The sequence below is a fragment of the Oenanthe melanoleuca genome, chromosome 18 (genome assembly GCF_029582105.1).
Source record: "Oenanthe melanoleuca isolate GR-GAL-2019-014 chromosome 18, OMel1.0, whole genome shotgun sequence".
NCBI lineage: Eukaryota > Metazoa > Chordata > Aves > Passeriformes > Muscicapidae > Oenanthe > Oenanthe melanoleuca.
This window is the reverse complement of record NC_079351.1, coordinates 11050051-11069098: the sequence shown is the minus strand read 5'-3', so window position 1 is coordinate 11069098 and position 19048 is coordinate 11050051. Positions and strand designations below refer to the sequence as shown.

Sequence of the window (19048 nt, the reverse complement as noted above, 5' to 3'; positions counted from 1 at the left end):
GATGGGATATTGTGCAGGAATTATTCCCTGGGAGGGTGGGCAGGCCCTGGCACAGGTGCCCAGAGCAGCTGTGGCTGCCCCTGGATCCCTGGAAGTGCCCAAGGCCAGGCTGGACACTGGGGCTGGAGCAGCTGGGACAGTGGGAGGTGTCCCTGCCATGGAGGGGTGGCACTGGGTGGGCTTTGCGGTCCCTCCCAACCCAAAGCAGTCTGGGATTCAATGAAACAGAAAGGGCTCACCTGAAGCACTAATCCTAGAGGGGGTTCCCTGCCTGGAGAGGACCTTGCTGCCCTGGGAGGGGCTGTCCTGCCACAGTTCTCTTCTCCGGAGCTCCCGCTGCTACCTGAACCCGTGTCGGGAGCGGCAGCTCTTCGCCAGGTCACACCCCTGTGACACCCACAGGAGGGTGGCTCCCTCCTGCTGCCCACACTCCAGCCCCTCACAGCCCCTCCGCTGCCACCAGCCCCCCTGCCAGGGCTGTCGGGGCGGCGGTGGCAGCGCCGGGTGGCAGTGCCAGTGCCGGGTGACAGTGGCAATGCCGGGTGGCAGTGCCGAGGGGGCAATGCCAGGGTGAAAGTACCCTGTGGACAGTGGCAGTGCCGGGTGGCGGTGCCAGAGGGTGGTGGCAGTGCCGGGTGACAGTGAGCGGGGCCGGGGCTGTTTCTCCTCTTTCCCCTCCTCCCCTGACGTTCGGCTCCTGTTTCGGCCGCTGCCCCGCTCCCTCCCCGGCCAGGGGAGCTCGGGCCCGCTCCCTCCTGCCCTGCTGCTCTAGGCAGGGATGCTTTGCCTTCCCCGCTTTCCTTTGCCGTCACTCGGAGCTCGCAGGCAGCCGAGGGCCCGAGGGCAGTGGCCAAAGCAAACGGAGCTGCCCGAGCGCCGCTCCCACCCCGCGGGGAAAGCTGCCCCTGGCCGAGGGCCAAACCCTGCCCGGTGATTTCCTCAGCGTTTGGAAGGGAACAGGTCACAAACCAAACACTTCTGATGCTGCAGCTCTATTTTCTACCCTGGCCTTCAGCCCAGTTCTAATTTTAGTCCAGCTCCAGCAAATATAGAAGATGAGGGGATCTGGGGAGAGGGAAAGAAAGCCAAGCTGCCAGTGTGGTGGTAGTGCAGTTGCCTTTTTCATTTCTCTAAACTGAGTCATCTCCTTTTTTTTTTTTTTTTTTTTTTTTTTTTGGTTTTGGGAAAAATCATACTAAGGAGATAAAAAGATGATAATAATAAACTATGGAGTGTTCAGCCTGGGGAGCATCTCAGGATGTCCTGTGAGGATGGAAAATATAATTTATTTGGTAAAGACTGTGCAGGTTCTACCTGCAGGTTAATCCCAGGTTACTTCACCTGAGAGCGGAAAAGGAAAAGGAAAAGGACCCCAATGCTGTGGTGGGTGCTGGAATTGTCTCACGCCAATGACTCTCTGAGCCTCTTCCTGCTCCTCTGGCGAGATTTGGAGCCTCCTTCCCATGCCTCCCACTCATCCAGGAATTCCTTCACCCAAATACTGATCCTGTACTGGAAATAAATCAACTTTTAATATTTTACAATTACTTTAAAAGCTCTCTGCACAGTATTTTACAGATCAGCACAGACTTTACACAGATTTGCTGAGGCTACACAAATGTACAAAGACAACCCCAAAGAACCCTGGGATTCTTTCATTTCCAGAAAGCATCAGAGGTCAAAACCTTTGCCAGGATTATGAGTCCCTGGAGTTTGTGCTTGGTTTTCTTCATGGGATGGAAATTCTCTTCTCCAGGATTGCTGTAGGGCCAAGTGAACCCAGAGGGATTTTCGTCCTGGCATGGATTTAGCCACAGATACCAAGATCCCAAAGAGCAGCGTTTGACAAGGTAAGGTGCTATTTTAAAGCCCTGAACAAAAACAACCACTTGCCAAATCCCAGCCCCATTGGAGAGAACATACCCCAAACCTGTTTGAGGAAAGAAAAGTCAGTGAGAAAACCCTTCCCAAATGCATGGGAAGAGTCACTAAAATCTGATTCTGATCCCTCATGCCTATTGGGCTTGAAACAGTGATGCAGTATCAGATGGATGTGAGGAGGGGACAGCCCAGCAGGGCCCAGCCCTGCCAGGGGTCCCTGCCAAGGACGGACACTGCTCCAGGCACTTGGATGAGCTGTGTGCTCCTGGAGCTGCTGTAAGGCCAGGGAAGGGGATCCTTGCTGGAGACCAGCCTGGCTCTGCTCTGGGGTGGGCCCGGGGCTCCTGCTCGTGCCTAAGGGAGGCTTCACCCCCAAGGGGCTTTCCTTGGATCCCCATGGCAGCACCAGCCTGGGGTGGGGGATTCAAGCAGCAGGGGGAAGTGCAGAGGCCTCAGGAGTGCAGGCACATCTCGGGGTTCCTCATCCCTGGCCCAGGAGCTGCACCCAGAGCTGCCCAGGGCACCAGAGGACACCTTGGGGAACACGGTGCTCAGCCCTGGGCCCAGCCAAGCTGTCCCCAGCACTGGGACAGTGGGAGCAGAATGTGTCCAGCAGTGGCAGGAGAACAGTCAGGGGCACAGGAGGGACCCCCCAACACTTCCAGCAGGGATGGGGGGAATCCTGCAGACAAACCTGACCCCCACTCCTCTGAGACACTTGAAGCCCCCAGGAGCTGTGGTCCTTTCCCTGGCAGATTGAACCTCAAGTGACACTGCTGCTCTACCACCAGGCTTGGGGACAGTGCTGAGCACACCAGGTCCTGTTTCCATGGACTGACCCCACTGTGGCTGAGCCCTGCAGCCCCCAGCAGTGCCAGGGGTCCCTTCCAGACAAACCCAGGGAACACAGAACCTTGGGATCAAGCTCCTTTGAGCCTGCAGCAGGCAGCGAGCTGTTGTGCTGCTAGCACCCATACAATCCCCAAAACACACCCAGAAACAGCCTGAGGCTTTTCCAGTCTTATTTCTTTGCTCACAGGGTCAGATAACCCCTAAACATTTTCAAATATTGCACCTTTCTGTACCTATGGCCTTGCAGAGAGGAGGAAGAGGTTGGAATGTCTGGAGGGGGGAGAGGAGGATCTCAAATGCTGCTGTCACTTGCAGGGGTCACTCGGTGGGTTTGGTGCTGTGTCCTTCTCCAGCCAACAGCACTCTGCAGGTGGGCCTAAGGCAATCCTTGTACTTCCCCCAGTACTTCCCTCCCTGCTGGGAGTCCTGACTGATTTCCAACAACTACTGAGGGTTCAGCCCTGGGCTGGATCTGGCACACAGTGCCGGAATCCTGCAGGAATTGGGAATTCCTCTCCTGGATGTACAGGAAATACATGGATCCACCACCTGCTGGGCTTGCCCTGGGATGGCCTATTGCACTCAGTTCCCTGGGACACACCCAATCCACGCTGCAGGATCCCTTCTCTGCTTCTCTGCAAGACACCTGACCTCCAGAAGGGAAGGGAAACCTTGAGAAACCTGTCCCCATCCTAAAAAACTGTCCTGAGCATCCTCAACATGTCACAGGTGAAACAGCACCAGGACATGGGTTGGCATTTCACCAATCCAATGGGATCTGTAATTCCCATGCACTGATGGCCACCTGACACCACTGAACCAAAGACATTCCTTTTCCCAAAAATCCCCCCAGCAACTCACCCTTCCCCCACATCCCACTTGCACCATTTTCTGGCAGGGAATATCCCTGTCCTCACCCTGCTCTCCCACCCAGGTGCTGGCATCTGCTGATCCACAGAGAGATATCCAGGAACCACCTTCCTCCCCTTGCTGAGGGACGCCCAGAGACAGCAGAGCACAACGATCCCGTTCCCCAAGGAGGGGTGAGCCTGGAGCAGGAGCAGCTCAGCCAGCACATGACACCAGTGCCACTCTGGATGCAGGAGCTCAGTGTCCTCTTCCCTCTCCTGAGCCTGAATGGGCGTGGCACGAGGTCTGGAGGGACAGGGCTCCTCTATGGCAGCGCCCCGCTGAAGGTGGCAATGGGCAAACACAGCAGGGAGTGGAACTCAGAGGGGTCCTGGGCAGGCACAGGGGACCCCCGTGGGGCCAGGGGGTCACTGTCCCGGGGCTTGTAGCACACGGAGATCTCACACCTGCAGGGGAACACCAGGAAACAAACCCTGAGTGAGGCGTGGGCTGAGAACCCCCGGGGCAGCAGGAATGGGAATGGGGCTGCAAACCCAGCGGGAATGGGAATTGGGCTGCAAACCCAATGGGAATGGGACTGCAAACCCAATGGGAATGGGAATGGGGCTGCAAACCCAGCAGGAATGGGAATGGGACTACAAACCCAGCGGGAATGGGAATGGGGCTGCAAACCCAATGGGAATGGGGCTGCAAACCCAATGGGAATGGGAATGGGGCTGCAAACCCAATGGGAATGAGACTGCAAACCCAATGGGAATGGGAATGAGGCTGCAAACCCAATGGGAATGGGACTGGGGCTGCAAACCCAATGGGAATGGGAATGGGACTGCAAACCCAATGGGAATGGGAATGGGGCTGCAAACCCAATGGGAATGGGACTGCAAACCCAATGGGAATGGGAATGGGACTGCAAACCCAATGGGAATGGGACTGCAAACCCAATGGGAATGGGAATGGGACTGCAAACCCAATGGGAATGGGACTGCAAACCCAATGGGAATGGGAATGGGACTGCAAACCCAATGGGAATGGGAATGGGACTGCAAACCCAATGGGAATGGGAATGAGACTGCAAACCCAATGGGAATGGGAATGGGACTGCAAACCCAATGGGAATGGGAATGGGACTGCAAACCCAATGGGAATGGGAATGGGGCTGCAAACCCAAAGGGAATGGGAATGGGACTGCAAACCCAAAGGGAATGGGAATGGGACTGCAAACCCAATGGGAATGGGACTGCAAACCCAATGGGAATGGGAATGCAAACCCAATGGGAATGGGAATGCAAACCCAGTGGGAATGGGAATGGGACTGCAAACCCAATGGGAATGGGAATAGGGGACTGCAAACCCAATGGGAATGGGAATGAGACTGCAAACCCAATGGGAATGGGAATGGGACTGCAAACCCAATGGGAATGGGAATGGGACTGCAAACCCAATGGGAATGGGAATGGGACTGCAAACCCAATGGGAATGGGAATGGGGCTGCAAACCCAAAGGGAATGGGAATGGGACTGCAAACCCAAAGGGAATGGGAATGGGACTGCAAACCCAATGGGAATGGGAATGCAAACCCAATGGGAATGGGAATGCAAACCCAGCGGGAATGGGAATGGGACTGCAAACCCAATGGGAATGGGAATGCAAACCCAATGGGAATGGGAATGGGACTGCAAACCCAATGGGAATGGGAATGGGACTGCAAACCCAATGGGAATGGGAATGGGGCTGCAAACCCAATGGGAATGGGAATGCAAACCCAATGGGAATGGGAATGCAAACCCAGCGGGAATGGGAATGGGATTGCAAACCCAATGGGAATGGGACTGCAAACCCAGCAGGAATGGGAATGGGGCTGCAATCCAGTGGGAATGGGGCTGCAAACCCAGCAGGAATCAGCCCAGTCCTTAACAGGACTGAAGCCTGAGCACTGAGAGTTCAGGACTTTCAGCTGGCTCAGGCTGGGACTTCAAGCAGCATCACCCATCCAAGGCATTTGCAGAAATTCATTAGAGAAAACGAGAACTTCTGCATCCCTCAAGCTTCAGGAAGAGGGAAGGAGTTCCTTTAACATTTCATGAACTCCACCAAGCCTCTGAGTTTCACAACAAACAAGTTAAACACTTCTCTTTGGGGTTATTTAAGACATAAGATCCCAAGTATTTTTCTGTTGGAGGCAGCATCACTTTGCAGAGCTCTGCTCAATCTGGGAGTGGAATTACAATGTATGAACATTTTTAAACGCAATGGGTCAAACCCACGGACTGATCTCTCGTGCTCATGGAAACTCTGCTACCTGGGGAACCAGGGTGGTGCCTGGGGACAGCACTGATGGGTGAACAGTCCCCTGAACAATTTCTGCTTTAGCCCAGACTCTCCCACAAGGATCACAAGTTCCCTCTGCAGTGGGGATGCCAAAGGAGGGGACAGCCCCACCTTAGAAGGTGAAGGCTCTGCTGAGCCAAAGGAGATTTACAAGGTGAAGGCTCTCCTCACACACCCAGAGCTATCCCCAACACCTCCTTTATGTCCCATAACCTCTGGCTCGTGACTGCTCCTGCTGGCAGAGGAGTCTTTGGGGTTGAAGAGTTTACAGGGGACCACCCTTTAGAGTTTGGGACTTCCTTAAGGTGAACTCCTACTGGGATCTGAGCAGGAGCATCCATCCAAGCTGATCTCAGAGCCTGGGGCTTGGGGCACAGATCCCCCACGGGGCCAGGACCCCATTCCCAGCCACAGCCCAGGGACAGGTCAGGATGCCCCATCCCAGGAGCTCTGGCTGCAGTTCCCACCTGATCACACTCTGCAGGATCTTCTGCTCATCCTGGTCCAGGCACACGGCAAAGGAGGACTGGACCCCGATGATCTGCACCTTGTCCACTTTGATCTGGGACACGCTGATCTGCTGAAAGGAAAGGCTGGAGTGAGGGAGCTGCTGCCTCAGCACCTGCCCTGGGCCGGGCAGGGGAGCTGGGCAGGACTGGGGGCAGCAGCAAAGGGATCCCCCAAGGAGCTGCTCTCTCCAGCCCTGCTCCCCTCCCTGCTGGGCCAGGCTGGCCTCATCTCCCCAAATGCAAAAGCTCCAGGATTGGAGTTACCTGATTAAAACTTTTCTTGGATTTGGAGTTCTGCCTCTTGACCACCTCGGTCATGGTTAAGTTGAGGCACTCTGTCTTCGAGGCTGCAACAGAAGGAAACTGCCATGACCTGGGGCTCTGCTGGGAACCCACATGGTCCCTGCACCTCTCAAAGCATCCCAGAACTGGAGCTCCAGCAGCATCCCACCGCCAGGGGAATGCAGTACAGTCCCAGCTTTCCTCCCCTCCTGCTAAATGTCCTCTGCAATTCCAGCTGCTTTCCAAAACACAGCAGGAGAGAACATTTAACCACCTTGGGCTGCAAACAGGAGAAAAAAAGCATTGCCCATCACCATGAGGAAAGTCTGATTCTGCCTGTGTGGTCTCTCCTGAGCCCACCTGGAGATGCCTCCTCGTGTCTGGAGCTACAGTGACATCCTGTGGTCAAACTGCTGAACGGGAAAACCAAGGGAGCCAGGGGGATCAGATTCCTCTTGGAAGGATGGAGATTCATGGACAGGTTTGTTCCCAGAGAGCAGCTGAGGGCACCCCAATGCAAACCCTGAGCTAGAGCAGGAACATCCAACCCAACATTCAGAAGGGGTGAGAAACCCATTCCTGATGTTTTCCTCCCAGGATTGGCTGCATGGAGCATGCAGGGATGTCTCCTGTTTGGTACAACACCCATTCCCGATTATCCTGCTGACAAACACCTGCCAGGCACCAGGCACACCAGGAAAAAGGACCTAAACCCTCTCAGTCCCCTCAGAATTGATGGGTCTGACGGCCAAACCAGCAGCTCTTGAACAAGAACAAACCAAATACACACATGGACCACACCTGGAGCTTTTCAAAGGCTCAAAGCTTCCTTAATTGGGAACCTGATTAGAAAAAAGGTTTCTGAGGCCAAGCCAGGTGGCTGGGACTGTGTCTGAGCTGCAGGAAGGGAACCAGGCTGCAGCAGCAGCTCAGGAAGGGCCTGAACATCCTGTTCAGGTGCAGGACAAGTACCTGCCCTTGGTCCTGCTTCATCTAAAGAGTTTTACCTGTTGTTCCTCCTTACTAAATAAGTGTTATTCTGGAAAGCATCACACCATCCTGGTGTTTGAGCCATCCCAGCCCCATCCCTAGTGGATGTTTTTCCAGCTGGAAGCATTGGGACAGTAGGACAGGACCCATCCTCTGTCCCTGATGTGGTGCTGAGGACTGGCACACACCCGAGGACAGCTGAGGGAACATCAGGAGACTCCCACGTGTCTCCTGCATTCTCACCTCCCTCATTTGCTCCAGCCAGGAGATCCACACCACTCCCTCTCTTCCCCAGTGCCCCCCACCCTCCCCAGGGCACAGCCCAGGGACCCCTGCACCCACCGAGCTCCTCGTGCTTCCTGCAGGCCTTGCTGAGGTTGATGGATGTGCAGACCTTCTCCACGTCATTCCAGTGACTCCTGCCACTGGCAGCTGTCTGCAGGGAGCAGCCAGAGCCCAGGGGAGAGAAGCACACAACCATTCAGCTTGGAAAAGACTCAAAGGTCAAGTCCAACCCTAAATCTAACCTGGCAAGTCCTTAAGCACCAACACTACATCTTTTACGTATTCCCCAGGGATGGTGACTCCAGACAAACCTGACCCCAACTCCTCTGAGACACCTGAAGCCCACAGGAGCTGTGGTCCTTTCCCTGGCAGATTGAACCTCAAGTGACACTGCTGCTCTACCACCAGGCTTGGGGACAGTGCTGAGCACACCAGGTCCTGTTTCCTGGGAGGTCAAGGGACCCCATGGACTGACCCCGCTGTGGCTGAGCCCTGCAGCCCCCAGCAGTGCCAGGGGTCTCTTCCAGACAAACCCAGAGAACACAGAACCTTGTTCTGTGCCAGAGCTGTAAAGTCCTTTCTGTGAAGAAATATTCTCTAATATCCAATCTAAACTCCCTGTGGTGCAGCTTGAGGCCATTCCCTCTCCTCCTGTTCCTGGAGCACAGCCCGACCCCCCCGGCTGTCCCCTCCTGGCAGGGAGTTGTGCAGAGCCACAAGTTCCCCCTGAGCCTCCTTTTCTCCAGGCTGAGCCCCTTTCCCAGCTCCCCCAGCCCCTCCTGGGGCTCCAGCCCCTTCCCCAGCTCTGTTCCCTGCCCTGGACACACTCCAGTCCCTCAGTGTCCTTGCTGTGAGTGTCCCAGAGCTGTCCCCAGCACTGGTGGTGCCCCAGCAGTGCCAGTACAGACCTTGCTGTATGCAATCTGTAGTGTCAGTGGGATTGCTTCCCTGTCTCCATCTATTCCCAGCCTTTTGCTTCCTGGACCTGCAGGGAACAAGGAGCAAATGTTACACAGGGGTTTTTTGTCCCCAGCCTTCCCTGGCTGCTGATACAGCAGCACACCCAGGACCTGCAGAAAGGGAAAAGCGCTTGCTGAGCACAGCTGTGGGGCCAAAGGGCAAAAAAAAGAGAAAAGGTAGTTTAAAAACTGAAGAAAGCAAAGAATCCAGAGGGCAATTACAACACAAAACCACTCTGCAGAACTGCAAGTGGCTCTGGCTGAGCCAGTGCAGAGGGCTCAGAGCTCCAGGGAAAACACAGAGCAATGAAGGCAATAGTGCTCTCTCTGCTCCTGTTTGTCCAGGCAGACTCCTGCCCACATTAAATGAGCCCTGAAATACTGGGCCTGATACTTTCTAACTTTTTTCCATCTGGGCAGTTTTTTGCAGCTGTGAAGTGATGCCAGAGAAGTCAAGGGGAAAACATCAGATTCAGCACTGGTGGTTTCATGAGCTGGAGTGAAGAGCACTTTGCCCAAGCCTGATTTTGGGGGAGCAGGATGGGCACACTTCATAGGGGGGAATTTTATGTGCTCTGCTTCGAAGGACAAGTGGAGCTCACACCAAAGCAGTTGGTTAAAGCCATGAAGAACATGTGCAGGTGCAGTACTGGGGGCTGGCCATGAGGTGTCTGTGTGAGCTGCACTTCACCAGAGCATCCCATCCTGGTACCCAGCAGGAATTGCAGCCAGATGTTCCTGCTGCTGCTTCTGCTCTCTTAATATCACTAATGTTATAAATTCATAACACAGAAGTACAAAAAAATTACACACACAAGGCTCCAAGCACACATACAAACCTGGCTGTGCCCAGTAAAATAAGAAGGTGAAGAGGGATTTTATAAATGACTTTTAGACAAAGCACAAAGAGAAAGCAGTAAAAAGGAAAGATTAAGAGCTGCATTTGGCAGATGCTGATGAGAGGAAGGAAACAAACTTGGAGGTGTTTTATTGTAAATCCAATCTGAATTAAGAGCAGCACAAGCAATCAGGCATTGCCATGGTTCTGCTCCTGGAGGGAATACAAAACTGGGATGTTTGTCTCCCAAACCAGGGAAGAACTGTCTGGACCCTCACTCGGGCTGGCTCAGACACCTCCTGCAGCCCAGGCTCCTCCAGCCCCTCCTTCCCTTCCCTCCCAGCCCTTGTTTCACATCCCCAGGGCAGGTGGGGGGTGTAGGAGCAGCTACAGACCTGAGGCCTTGATGGCCCTTGTGGCTGCTGAGTGTCCCAGCTCCAGGGAGTGGATGAAGACCTCGGTCCTCTTCTCCCCCCCGATGAAGGTGAGCTGCCAGGGGAACAAGAGGGGACATGTGGGGGTGAGGGGACAGCCCAGCCAGGCAGTCTTCACTCCTCTCAACCCTTAGGAAAATCCTCCCATGTTTTCAAAGCACCTTCCAGCAGCTGCTTGGGGTGGCACCTGCCTTTAGCTCCACTTCAGACTGCTGAAACAGATCCCAAAACAACCCAAACCTTTCATTTTCACTTAAAACTCCACAGCCCACTGAAAAAAAAATCCACAATGAGCAACAGCAGGGTCTGGGAATTACTCTAGGAGCACAAATCCTATGCAGCTCTGCTGACCAAGCCCCAGTGCAGGTGATCCCCAGCCACAGCCCCAAATTCAACCTTGCCCCAGGTACTCAGCAGGGTGTGAAAACTCCCCTCATGGAGGGACTTGGTTTGGGAAGCTGAGTTCTGGACAGATCCCATGATGTGGGAAACCTGGCAGCACTGTCAGGCACTGCTTTGTGCCACAGGGAATGGTACTGGGGTGGAAAACTGCTTGTGAGATTTCATGGTCTGGGCAGGAGCTGCTCTCAGTCCCTGAGCCAGGAGCATCAGCCAGGGCACCAGGACAGCCAGGGGACGAAGGGGACCGAGCTCTGCCTCAGCAGCACATGTCACACCCCCCGAGCTGCACAGGCAGCTCCTGACTGATGGCACAGGCAGAGCCATCCCTCCTTTCCCTCGCCAGGCTGGGCTGAGCCCCTGCCCACCTCAGTCTGGTAGAGCTGCAGCAGCACGGGGCGCGTGGCGAAGCGGCAGTAGTAGAGGATCATGTCTGCCAGGATGGGCAGCTGCTCCTGCGAGTCCTCCTGCGGCTCAGCCTCGGGCTTGGCACACTGGGGTGGCAGAATGAGTCAGAAACGTGATGGGGCAGGTGGTACCTCCAGCCACAACTGCCCACCCTACCCCAGCAGGGATGGAAACCCTCTGCTGACCACCAGGAGCCCCACATCCCTCCCATGTCCGCGTGGCACAGCAGAAGGCTCTCCAAACAGCTCCCCAGGAAGGGGCACACGCTGCCCTGCCCAGGGGACACACGCACCTGGCACAGGACGTCCATGGGCAGGTTCATCAGCCCCAGGACGTTGCGCTCGTACCAGGGGTCCAGCAGGCCGATGTAGTGCGAGATGTCGTTGGTGCTGCTCTCCATCCCAGACAGGGAGGGGTCCTGAAACCGGACACGGGGTCACCCCCGAGGGTCTCCTCAGCCTGCCCCACCTCACACAGCACCCCCGGGCCAAGCAGAGCCCTGGTGACACCGTGGGGAGGGGACACCCACCTGTGCCCGGGACGAGGGCTCCCCCGGGGATGGCGAGGGGTGATGATGCATCTGCGGGGTCGATGGAGCCACGCAGCTCCTCTTCACGGGGACGTAGAAAAACTGCAGCCTGAAGTACCGTGTCAGTGAGGGGCAGGAGCTCTCCTTGAGCCTGGGAGGCGGAGAGGCAGCTGAGCGGAGCGTGCCCGCAGGACGGGCCACCTGCGGCCACCCCCGGGCCACCCCGCGCGCCTCACCTGAGGTCGCTGTAGGCGCGGGCCACCTTGCCCGAGATGCGGTCCGAGCCGAACACCACCACGCGCAGCGTGCCCGCCTTGGCGTCCTCGTCGTAGCTGAGGAAGGGGCGGCGGGGGAGCCCGAGGGGCCGGGGGGCGAGCGGCACGGGCCCGCGCTGGCCCGGGCCGTGCTGCGGCAGCGAGAGCGCGCGGCGGGAGCGCGCGGGGACGCGCGGCTGCGCCGGGGACGCGCACAGGCTCTCGGCGCGCCGCAGCGGCAGCGAGCACGGCCCCGGGCAGTCCCGCAGCTCCCGGCGCTGCACCAGCTGCTGGCTCTTGCTCTTGAACAGCTTGTAGAGCCTGTTGGTCAGCGACTGCCGGTGCCGGGGGGGCGGCCGGTCCGCCCTCGGCTCCGTCCTGCCCGCCGTGTCCAGAGAGCTCTCGTCGCTGTCCTCGGCGTAGCCGCTGTCCATGCAGTCCTTCAGGCTGGACACGAACGACTTCAGGGACTTCCTGGAGACCACCGTCAGCTCCGAGATGGATTCCTTGGAGGAGGTGAAGAGGGACACTCGCGAGGGCTTGGAGCCCTCCTCGGACAGCACGGAGTACACAGAGTCACTGGAGATGGCACAGAGCGGGGACAGCAGCGAATCCTGCTCAGGGGAGCCGCCGTCGGTCTCCACATCCTCCTCTTCCTCCTCATCCTCCTCCTCGTTCTCCGAGGCCAGGGGCTCAGCAATGCTGCACTCCTTGCTGAGGACATCGTTGAGGATGTCTGAAAGCAACCAGAGGGAGAAGGTGTGTGCCACAGGCTCCAGCAGAGCCACTGCAAATGTGGTGACCCCAGACACCACTGCCACTCCTTGTAGCCACAGCTCTCCTCCATCCTGGTGTCAAGCACAGAACTGGAAACCTCTTCCCCGATGTTTTTGGATTTCCACAACAGGCTCGGTTGCAATGCAAACAAAACAGTGTTTCTCTCCTCAAGTTTCTGGCTGGGTTCTCAAAAGGCAAATTCCACCTGGGCTTTTGCTTCCTTCCCACCCAACTTCCACCACACCCTCACATCTGATCCAGGTTTAACCAGAGGGCAGGAGCGAAGCCAAGACTTTGGCTGATCAAACCCCAAAGTGACCCACCCTGGCCTTCACTGCAAACCTGGGCCAGAGCTCTGCTCTCACTTGCTGAGGCCAGCAGGGAAGGAACACGGAGCCTTCCCAAGAACAGACAAGGTCCTTCCAGGAATGGGGAAGCTGGAGGCAACAGCTCAGCAAAAGGGGAAACTTCTAATTCTCCAAAACTGCTGGGCCCGGCCAAGAGCTCAGCAAAGGCCCCTCTTTGACTCACCGAAGTTGTCCTGGTCCCAGCTGTAGGTGTAGCAGCGAGCAGGGGGGATAGCAATGGGCTGCAGCTTGTGGGGCTGGGCCTCGCCTGGGGAGAGAGGAGGGTCAGCAGCTGGTTTGCAGGGCCCCCAGTGCCCTGCCAGCTCTCCTGCCCTGGGAGGTGCCACCCAGCCCCTGCACGTTTTGGGCAGCCCAGGCCACGCTGAGCTGTGATGCTGCTGTCCTTAGCTCCAGGCAGTCATGTGCAATTGCCACAAGGGGACACTTCACACCTGCACAGCCACCAGATGTCACAGCTGCTATCAGTTTCTGATTTAATGCTTTCATCTCACCCTTGAATTATTCAAAGGCCAGACAACTCATTTTGCTGCTGTCCTAATGAAACCATTAGCGTTAGGCTCACGGTGTGGGTATTGAACAGGATCTGGGCCGGTGGTGCTTTTTTATCGCAGTCCTTGCACTGGGCTGAAACTCTGCAAAACCCTCCCCCTTGCTGCTGCAGCAGGGGCTGAGCTGGCAGAAAGAAGAGAGGCTGGCTGGGGCAGGGAGGGCTGGGGGATGCTCACCTGTGACGGCAGAGAAGGAGGCGGCCCCGGCGATGTCGCGCAGCACGGCCTGGAGCCGCTCCCGGGCCAGGGCGGGGTCACTGCTGGCGGCCGCCGCCTCCTGCGCATCGGCAGCGCTGGCGTAGAGCTCCGAGAGCTCCTCCAGGGGCTTGGACTGCGGAGCAGAGCCGGGGGAAAACGTTCAGGGGGTCCCTTCACAGAGCCAACGCACGGGCAGCATCACTGACAGGGTGACTCTCTCCCCTCCACTGCCCCCCCACCAAATCCCTCCAACATTTCCAATGAAAATAAAAATTACTTTGAAAAGACCCCAGGCATTTCCTTCATAGTTTTTTTGCCTCTGCCCCAAGTGTTTCTCTGGTCAAACAAACACTTTTGCTGATTTTCAAATATGGGAGTCTTTCTCCACTTCGGGATGGTAAAGGAGTGAGGGTAAAAGGGGAATGGGGCCTCTGCACACACTCCACAAAACACTTCAGACCTCCGGTCTAACCTGAGAAGGGAAAATGTGCATTTTTCCTCCAAGAAGCATTACCAAAACTCTTTTCCTTTACCAAGCCAGTCCCATTTTGGGTAGGAAATGCAGCAGCCAAGTGCACTGAGCTGCTCCCGTGGCACCCCAGGGCTCACTGCCCGAGCCCACCTTGAGCAGGTGGTGCAGCCTGTGCAGGTCGCAGCGGGTGCCGAAGTTGGCCTGGTAGAGGTGCTGGAGGAGCAGCAGCAGCGTGGAGTGCTGGGGGGGCTCGCTGGAGCTCAGCTTCTCGGCGATGGCCAGGAACTCACTCTGCACCTCCGAGCGGTTCAGCAGCAGCACCGTCCTGGGGACAGGGACAGGTCAGGCCAGGGCACTGAGCCCAGCCAGGGCTCCAGCCCGGCAGCCACCTGGCCCCACTGGACATGAGTGAGCCTGAAACATCTCCCTCCTGAAGGTACAGTTCTGAGAGAAGCTTTAAGGGTGGCACAGCTCTGTTTGTCAGCCTCATTTCCCTATTTACAACTGAGGATGGCAAGGGAAGGTTCAGCCCCCGAGTAAGGTGCAAAGTCTGACTGCTCAGAGCTGCACTGGGGCAGGGATGGACTGGCTGCTGGCTCCTATTGGGGTGGTGGCTCCCAAAATCATGGGTCACAGCATTTCCCAGCTGCTCTCCAACATGTGCTGAGATCAGCAGCTCCCTGGGGAGGAGATCTTGCCTTCTCCATATCTGCAGCCCTGCAGGGTCACTGGCACAGGGAGTCCACAGATCCTGTCCCAAGCCTCTGGAAATAGCCCAGTCACTCTCTTCACCCTTCCCACAGCTCAGCCTGGCTTCCCAGCCCTCCTCCCCAGCTCCTGGGAGATGCTGCAGCAGTACCAGCCTGTGGGGATGCCACAGGGAGCACAGGGCCCCCAGCAGCACCCATGGCCACACTTACACCGTGGAGCTCTGGTAGTTCTTCACAGGCAACCCCTGTTCTGTCCTCACCAGCCTCTGGAAAGTGATTCCTGGGGAGAGAGCAGAGCAGTGAGGCACAGAACCCCTGCAGGCTGCTCTGCCCAGCAGCATAGAGCCGGCTCTGCCCCCAGGGCAGCCCTGAGCTGGCAGAGCCCCTGCCTTGAGCAGGAATGGCAGCACCAAGAGTCCTTGTGGGGACAAGGCACAGCCACTGTGTGAGGGGCCAGTCCAGGGGCAAGGGAACTCAGGATGTGAAGGGCAAAAAGCCAGAGTGATGGGAAATCACCCACAGGATGGGACAGGAGACCTGCTCTAGCCCCAGTCCCTTCTGCCCCACTGCTCATTTGGGATGGGAATTACACAGATGACATTCAGCAGCTTCTCCCACTTGCCTTAGCCCCCAGGCCCTGGAGTGTCACACAGGGCCAGAGGGTCACTGCCACCTCCCCTGCTGTAGGCATGGAGCCCAGACTGATGCAGCAGGAGAGAGGCTGTTGTGGGCTGCCACAGCCTGGGTGCCTCTCTGGGGCTGTCCCCAGGACAGCAGGTGACATCTGATGGATCTGGACAGAGTGGCAACAGCAGAGCCCTGGCCCCACAGACAGCAGGACAGGGAAAACCTCATGGCATCAGCAAGATCCAGCCCTTATCCATGCAAGGAGCCACATCCCACCCTGCCCAGCACCACGGGGCCCGCCCTGATCCACACAGGTCACACAGCACCGACCCCTCCTGCAGAGGCAGCAGCCCCAGGGTGCAGATCAAAGCTGCTGCACTCCTGGCAAATATTGACAGCGGCTCATTCTCTGTTAATCTTTGCCTCATCTCAATAAAAAGCTTTGGCCTCAGCTGCCCAGCAGGTCAGGAGGCTGTGAAGCAAGCCTTGAACAGCCCAGAAGGTCCTGGCTGCTGACCTGCAGGGGACACGTCCTCACTGCTTCTGGAGAGGGATTCCCAAAGTCAGCAGCCAGCACCTCCCACACAGCCCCTTTGGCAGGGGGAGGAAATCCACTCTGCTGTGGGAGGGGAGAGCTCTTGGGCCAAAGTCCCCCCTCACACAGCCTGGGGCACTGGGGATGGAACAAGAATGGGATGCAGCAACGCCCACTCAGCACCAGAGCTTTCCAGAGGTTGTACAGCACAGCCCTGACCAGAGAACAGCAAGAACTGACCAGGAGGGAGCTGGGGAGCCCCACAAGTGTCCCCATGTCCCTGTGGTCCTGCAGCTCTGAGATGAGGGTGGACAAAGCCAGACCCTGCCTGGTGGCCATGGCCATTTGTGCTGGGGGTAAAGCAGCCAGCACAGAGCTCCCGCTGCACAGGTTGGTATTTTTCCATCTTTTTGTTCCTTTGAAAGCACCTTTCATCCCATTCCCAAGTTCCCATCTCACAGGAACTTCTGCCCTGACAGAATCCCTGCATTTCACAACCCCCAGAGCTCCCCAAATCACTTCCCAGTTTGAGGGCGTGAGGAACACCCCCAGCCACAACCACAGCCACATCCCCCTCCCAGGCCTCCCAAACCATCCCAGGATTAAACACGGGCTGCAATGTGCTCTGTGTGATAACAGCTCTTCAAAAGCCCCCAAAGGCAGTGAGATTAGGAAAAAAGGCTTTGAGAAATAATTGGAAGAGCTGCTCCATTGGGAACCACAAGACATCCACAAGGAGTCCTTAATTAAGAGGAGCACTGGTGCTGTCCATGCATGTGCCCAGAGCTGGGTCACAAGGAGTGTCTGGGCTGGAAAGAACAATCCAGGGAGTCCCTCAGCCCTATGGAAATCTCCATGGAAGAGCAGCTCGGAGGCTCCAGCCACCCTGATGCTCATGAATGGCCCCACTGTTGTCCCGGCACTGAGCACCTCACACAAAGGGCAGGATGGGGGAGCAGTCAGCACATGCTCTGCTGGGGAAAAGACCCTCCAGACTGAAACCCAGCCAGGAAATCGCTACCCGTGTGGCTAATTGACCCTGCTGCACAGCTGGGAGAGCCCGGGATGCTCCTTGCACACAAGGGACCCACCAAAAATACCACCCTGCCCTGCTCCTCCAGAGGAACCTCTGTGCAGGACCACCTGGGAATACCGTACTGAGGGAGGAGGGAAGGCAGGATCCTGACCCCGGGGAAAAGCTGAGCTTTTCCTGAGAGCAGGAAACACGGGAGAAATAAGACAGGAGCAGCAGGGGGACAAACCCCGGCGCAGGGCTGGGTTCGGAGCCCCGGGGGCAGGGCTGGGTTCGGAGCCCCGGGGGCAGGGCTGGGTTCGGAGCCCCGGGGGCAGGGCTGGGTTCGGAGCCCCGGGGGCAGGGCTGGGTTCGGAGCCCCGGGGCAGGGCTGGGTTCGGAACCCCGGGGCAGGGCTGGGTTCGGAGCTCCGGGGGCAGGGCTGGGTTCGGAGCCGGCGGAACCCCGGGGCAGGGCTGGGTTCGGTGCCGGCACAGCCCCGGGGCAGGGCTGGGTTCGGAGCTCCGGGGGCAGGGCTGGGTTCGGAGCCGGCGGAACCCCGGGGCAGGGCTGGGTTCGGTGCCGGCACAGCCCCGGGGCAGGGCTGGGTTCGGAGCTCCGGGGGCAGGGCTGGGTTCGGAGCCCCGGGGCAGGGCAGGAGCCCTCACCTGGCGCCTTGAGCTCGTTGCTGATGAAGGTGAGCAGCTCCCGGAAGGTGTCACAGTAGGGCACGGGCCACGTCAGGAAGCTGTGGTAGATGCTGGCAGCTTTCAGGAGCAGCTCAGAGCCGGGTGGGAAGTGCGGAGCCTGCGGGGACAGGGACAGGAGGTTCGAGAGGAGCAAAGACCCCGAGTGCTCTGTGAGAACTCCAGGTTTTAGGCTGGAAGTGGGAGGAGAAGCAAAGCAGAGGCTCCCCCTGTGCCACCCCATCTTCCAAGGAAGGGCCACAGGACCCCCCGGCACAAGTCCAAGAAGCTCCTTCCTAACTTCCCCAAGCGGGGCTCACGTGCCCAAGCCTAAATATAAATTCCTTTTTAAGCCTCACAAGCCGTACAGATGAATTCCACACAGCCTGTGCTTGTGCAGGATCTGGCAGCAATGATTTCCTCAGGATAATGATGCATTGTGCTGCGAATAATAATAATAATAAAAGTATTTCCTGGGAAGGCTCTGCTCCTTTTCATTCACGTTGCCCGAGTATTTTGCCCAACTATAAAGTGTAAAAAAAAAAATCCCCCTTTATTGTCCATCTCCCTTTCTGATTAGCCTAACCTTAAAAAAATCGCTTCAAAACCCCTGAAGCTCATTTTCTTTGTCTCTCAGCTTGTGCAATGGTGGTTTGATCCTGATCCCTCTGGATTCCTACAGAATATTTCTTTTTGGGATGAACTGATGAAAGCAGGCTGGGATGTTCCAGCCAAAGGCACCCTGTTTTGGTGCCTGCCCCAGGCTGGGATTGGTGTAGCAGCCTCAGCACTTACATAGAGCACGGCCGAGTAGAAGAGCAGGGCTAGGGGCATCACCAGGTCGTAGTCACACCTGTCCTGCACCTGTGGGAACATTCCAAGGGCACAGCGATGAGCTGCTGGCCAGGAGCACCGCCAAAAATATCTCTGGAGCTGCTGGAAGACTCCAGCCCCCATCATCCCATCACCACACCCGGGAGATTCCCTCCCTGTCCCTGGGAAAACCACCCCCAAAGCCCCAGCAAGCACAGAGCGGGACAGGCAGAGCAGCACAACCTCCTACTCTGTTCTCTCCCAGGTCTGGCCAGGCACTCAACCCTCTGAGGCTCCTGATGCTTGAAATTCCATGAAGTGCCTCACAGCAGGCAGCCCAGCCACTGTAGGTAACTTGGGAAGCTGGGCAGGACAGTGAAATCCAGGGGTGGAATCCAGGGGTGGAATCCCAGCCTTTCCTCCAGGGATAGCCAGCAGAACTCTCTCACTGGGGTCTAAAGGAGATACTTGCACAGCCTAAAGT

At 57.1% G+C, this 19048-nt stretch overlaps 1 protein-coding gene across 2 annotated transcripts in view; it reads right to left on the bottom strand.

Annotated features, from left to right (window-relative positions):
• Positions 1-1510: 1510 nt before the first annotated feature.
• The window catches only part of PIK3R5 (phosphoinositide-3-kinase regulatory subunit 5), a 43957-nt gene continuing 26419 nt past the window's right edge, over positions 1511-19048 (bottom strand). Inside the window, exons 4-19 of one of the 2 annotated variants that reach the window (XM_056506055.1) lie at positions 18547-18615; positions 17734-17872; positions 15102-15171; positions 14332-14506; positions 13689-13842; positions 13127-13210; positions 11801-12554; positions 11565-11715; positions 11328-11453; positions 10996-11121; positions 10190-10283; positions 8906-8982; positions 8055-8148; positions 6705-6787; positions 6399-6511; positions 1511-4049 (exon numbers count right to left, since the gene is read on the bottom strand). In XM_056506055.1, coding sequence (XP_056362030.1) covers positions 3908-4049; positions 6399-6511; positions 6705-6787; positions 8055-8148; positions 8906-8982; positions 10190-10283; positions 10996-11121; positions 11328-11453; positions 11565-11715; positions 11801-12554; positions 13127-13210; positions 13689-13842; positions 14332-14506; positions 15102-15171; positions 17734-17872; positions 18547-18615 — 2451 coding nt within the window. In that variant the 3' untranslated portion in view covers positions 1511-3907. The remainder of the gene's footprint in view (positions 4050-6398; positions 6512-6704; positions 6788-8054; positions 8149-8905; positions 8983-10189; positions 10284-10995; positions 11122-11327; positions 11454-11564; positions 11716-11800; positions 12555-13126; positions 13211-13688; positions 13843-14331; positions 14507-15101; positions 15172-17733; positions 17873-18546; positions 18616-19048) is intronic. The other variant, XM_056506056.1, reaches the window with a different exon arrangement.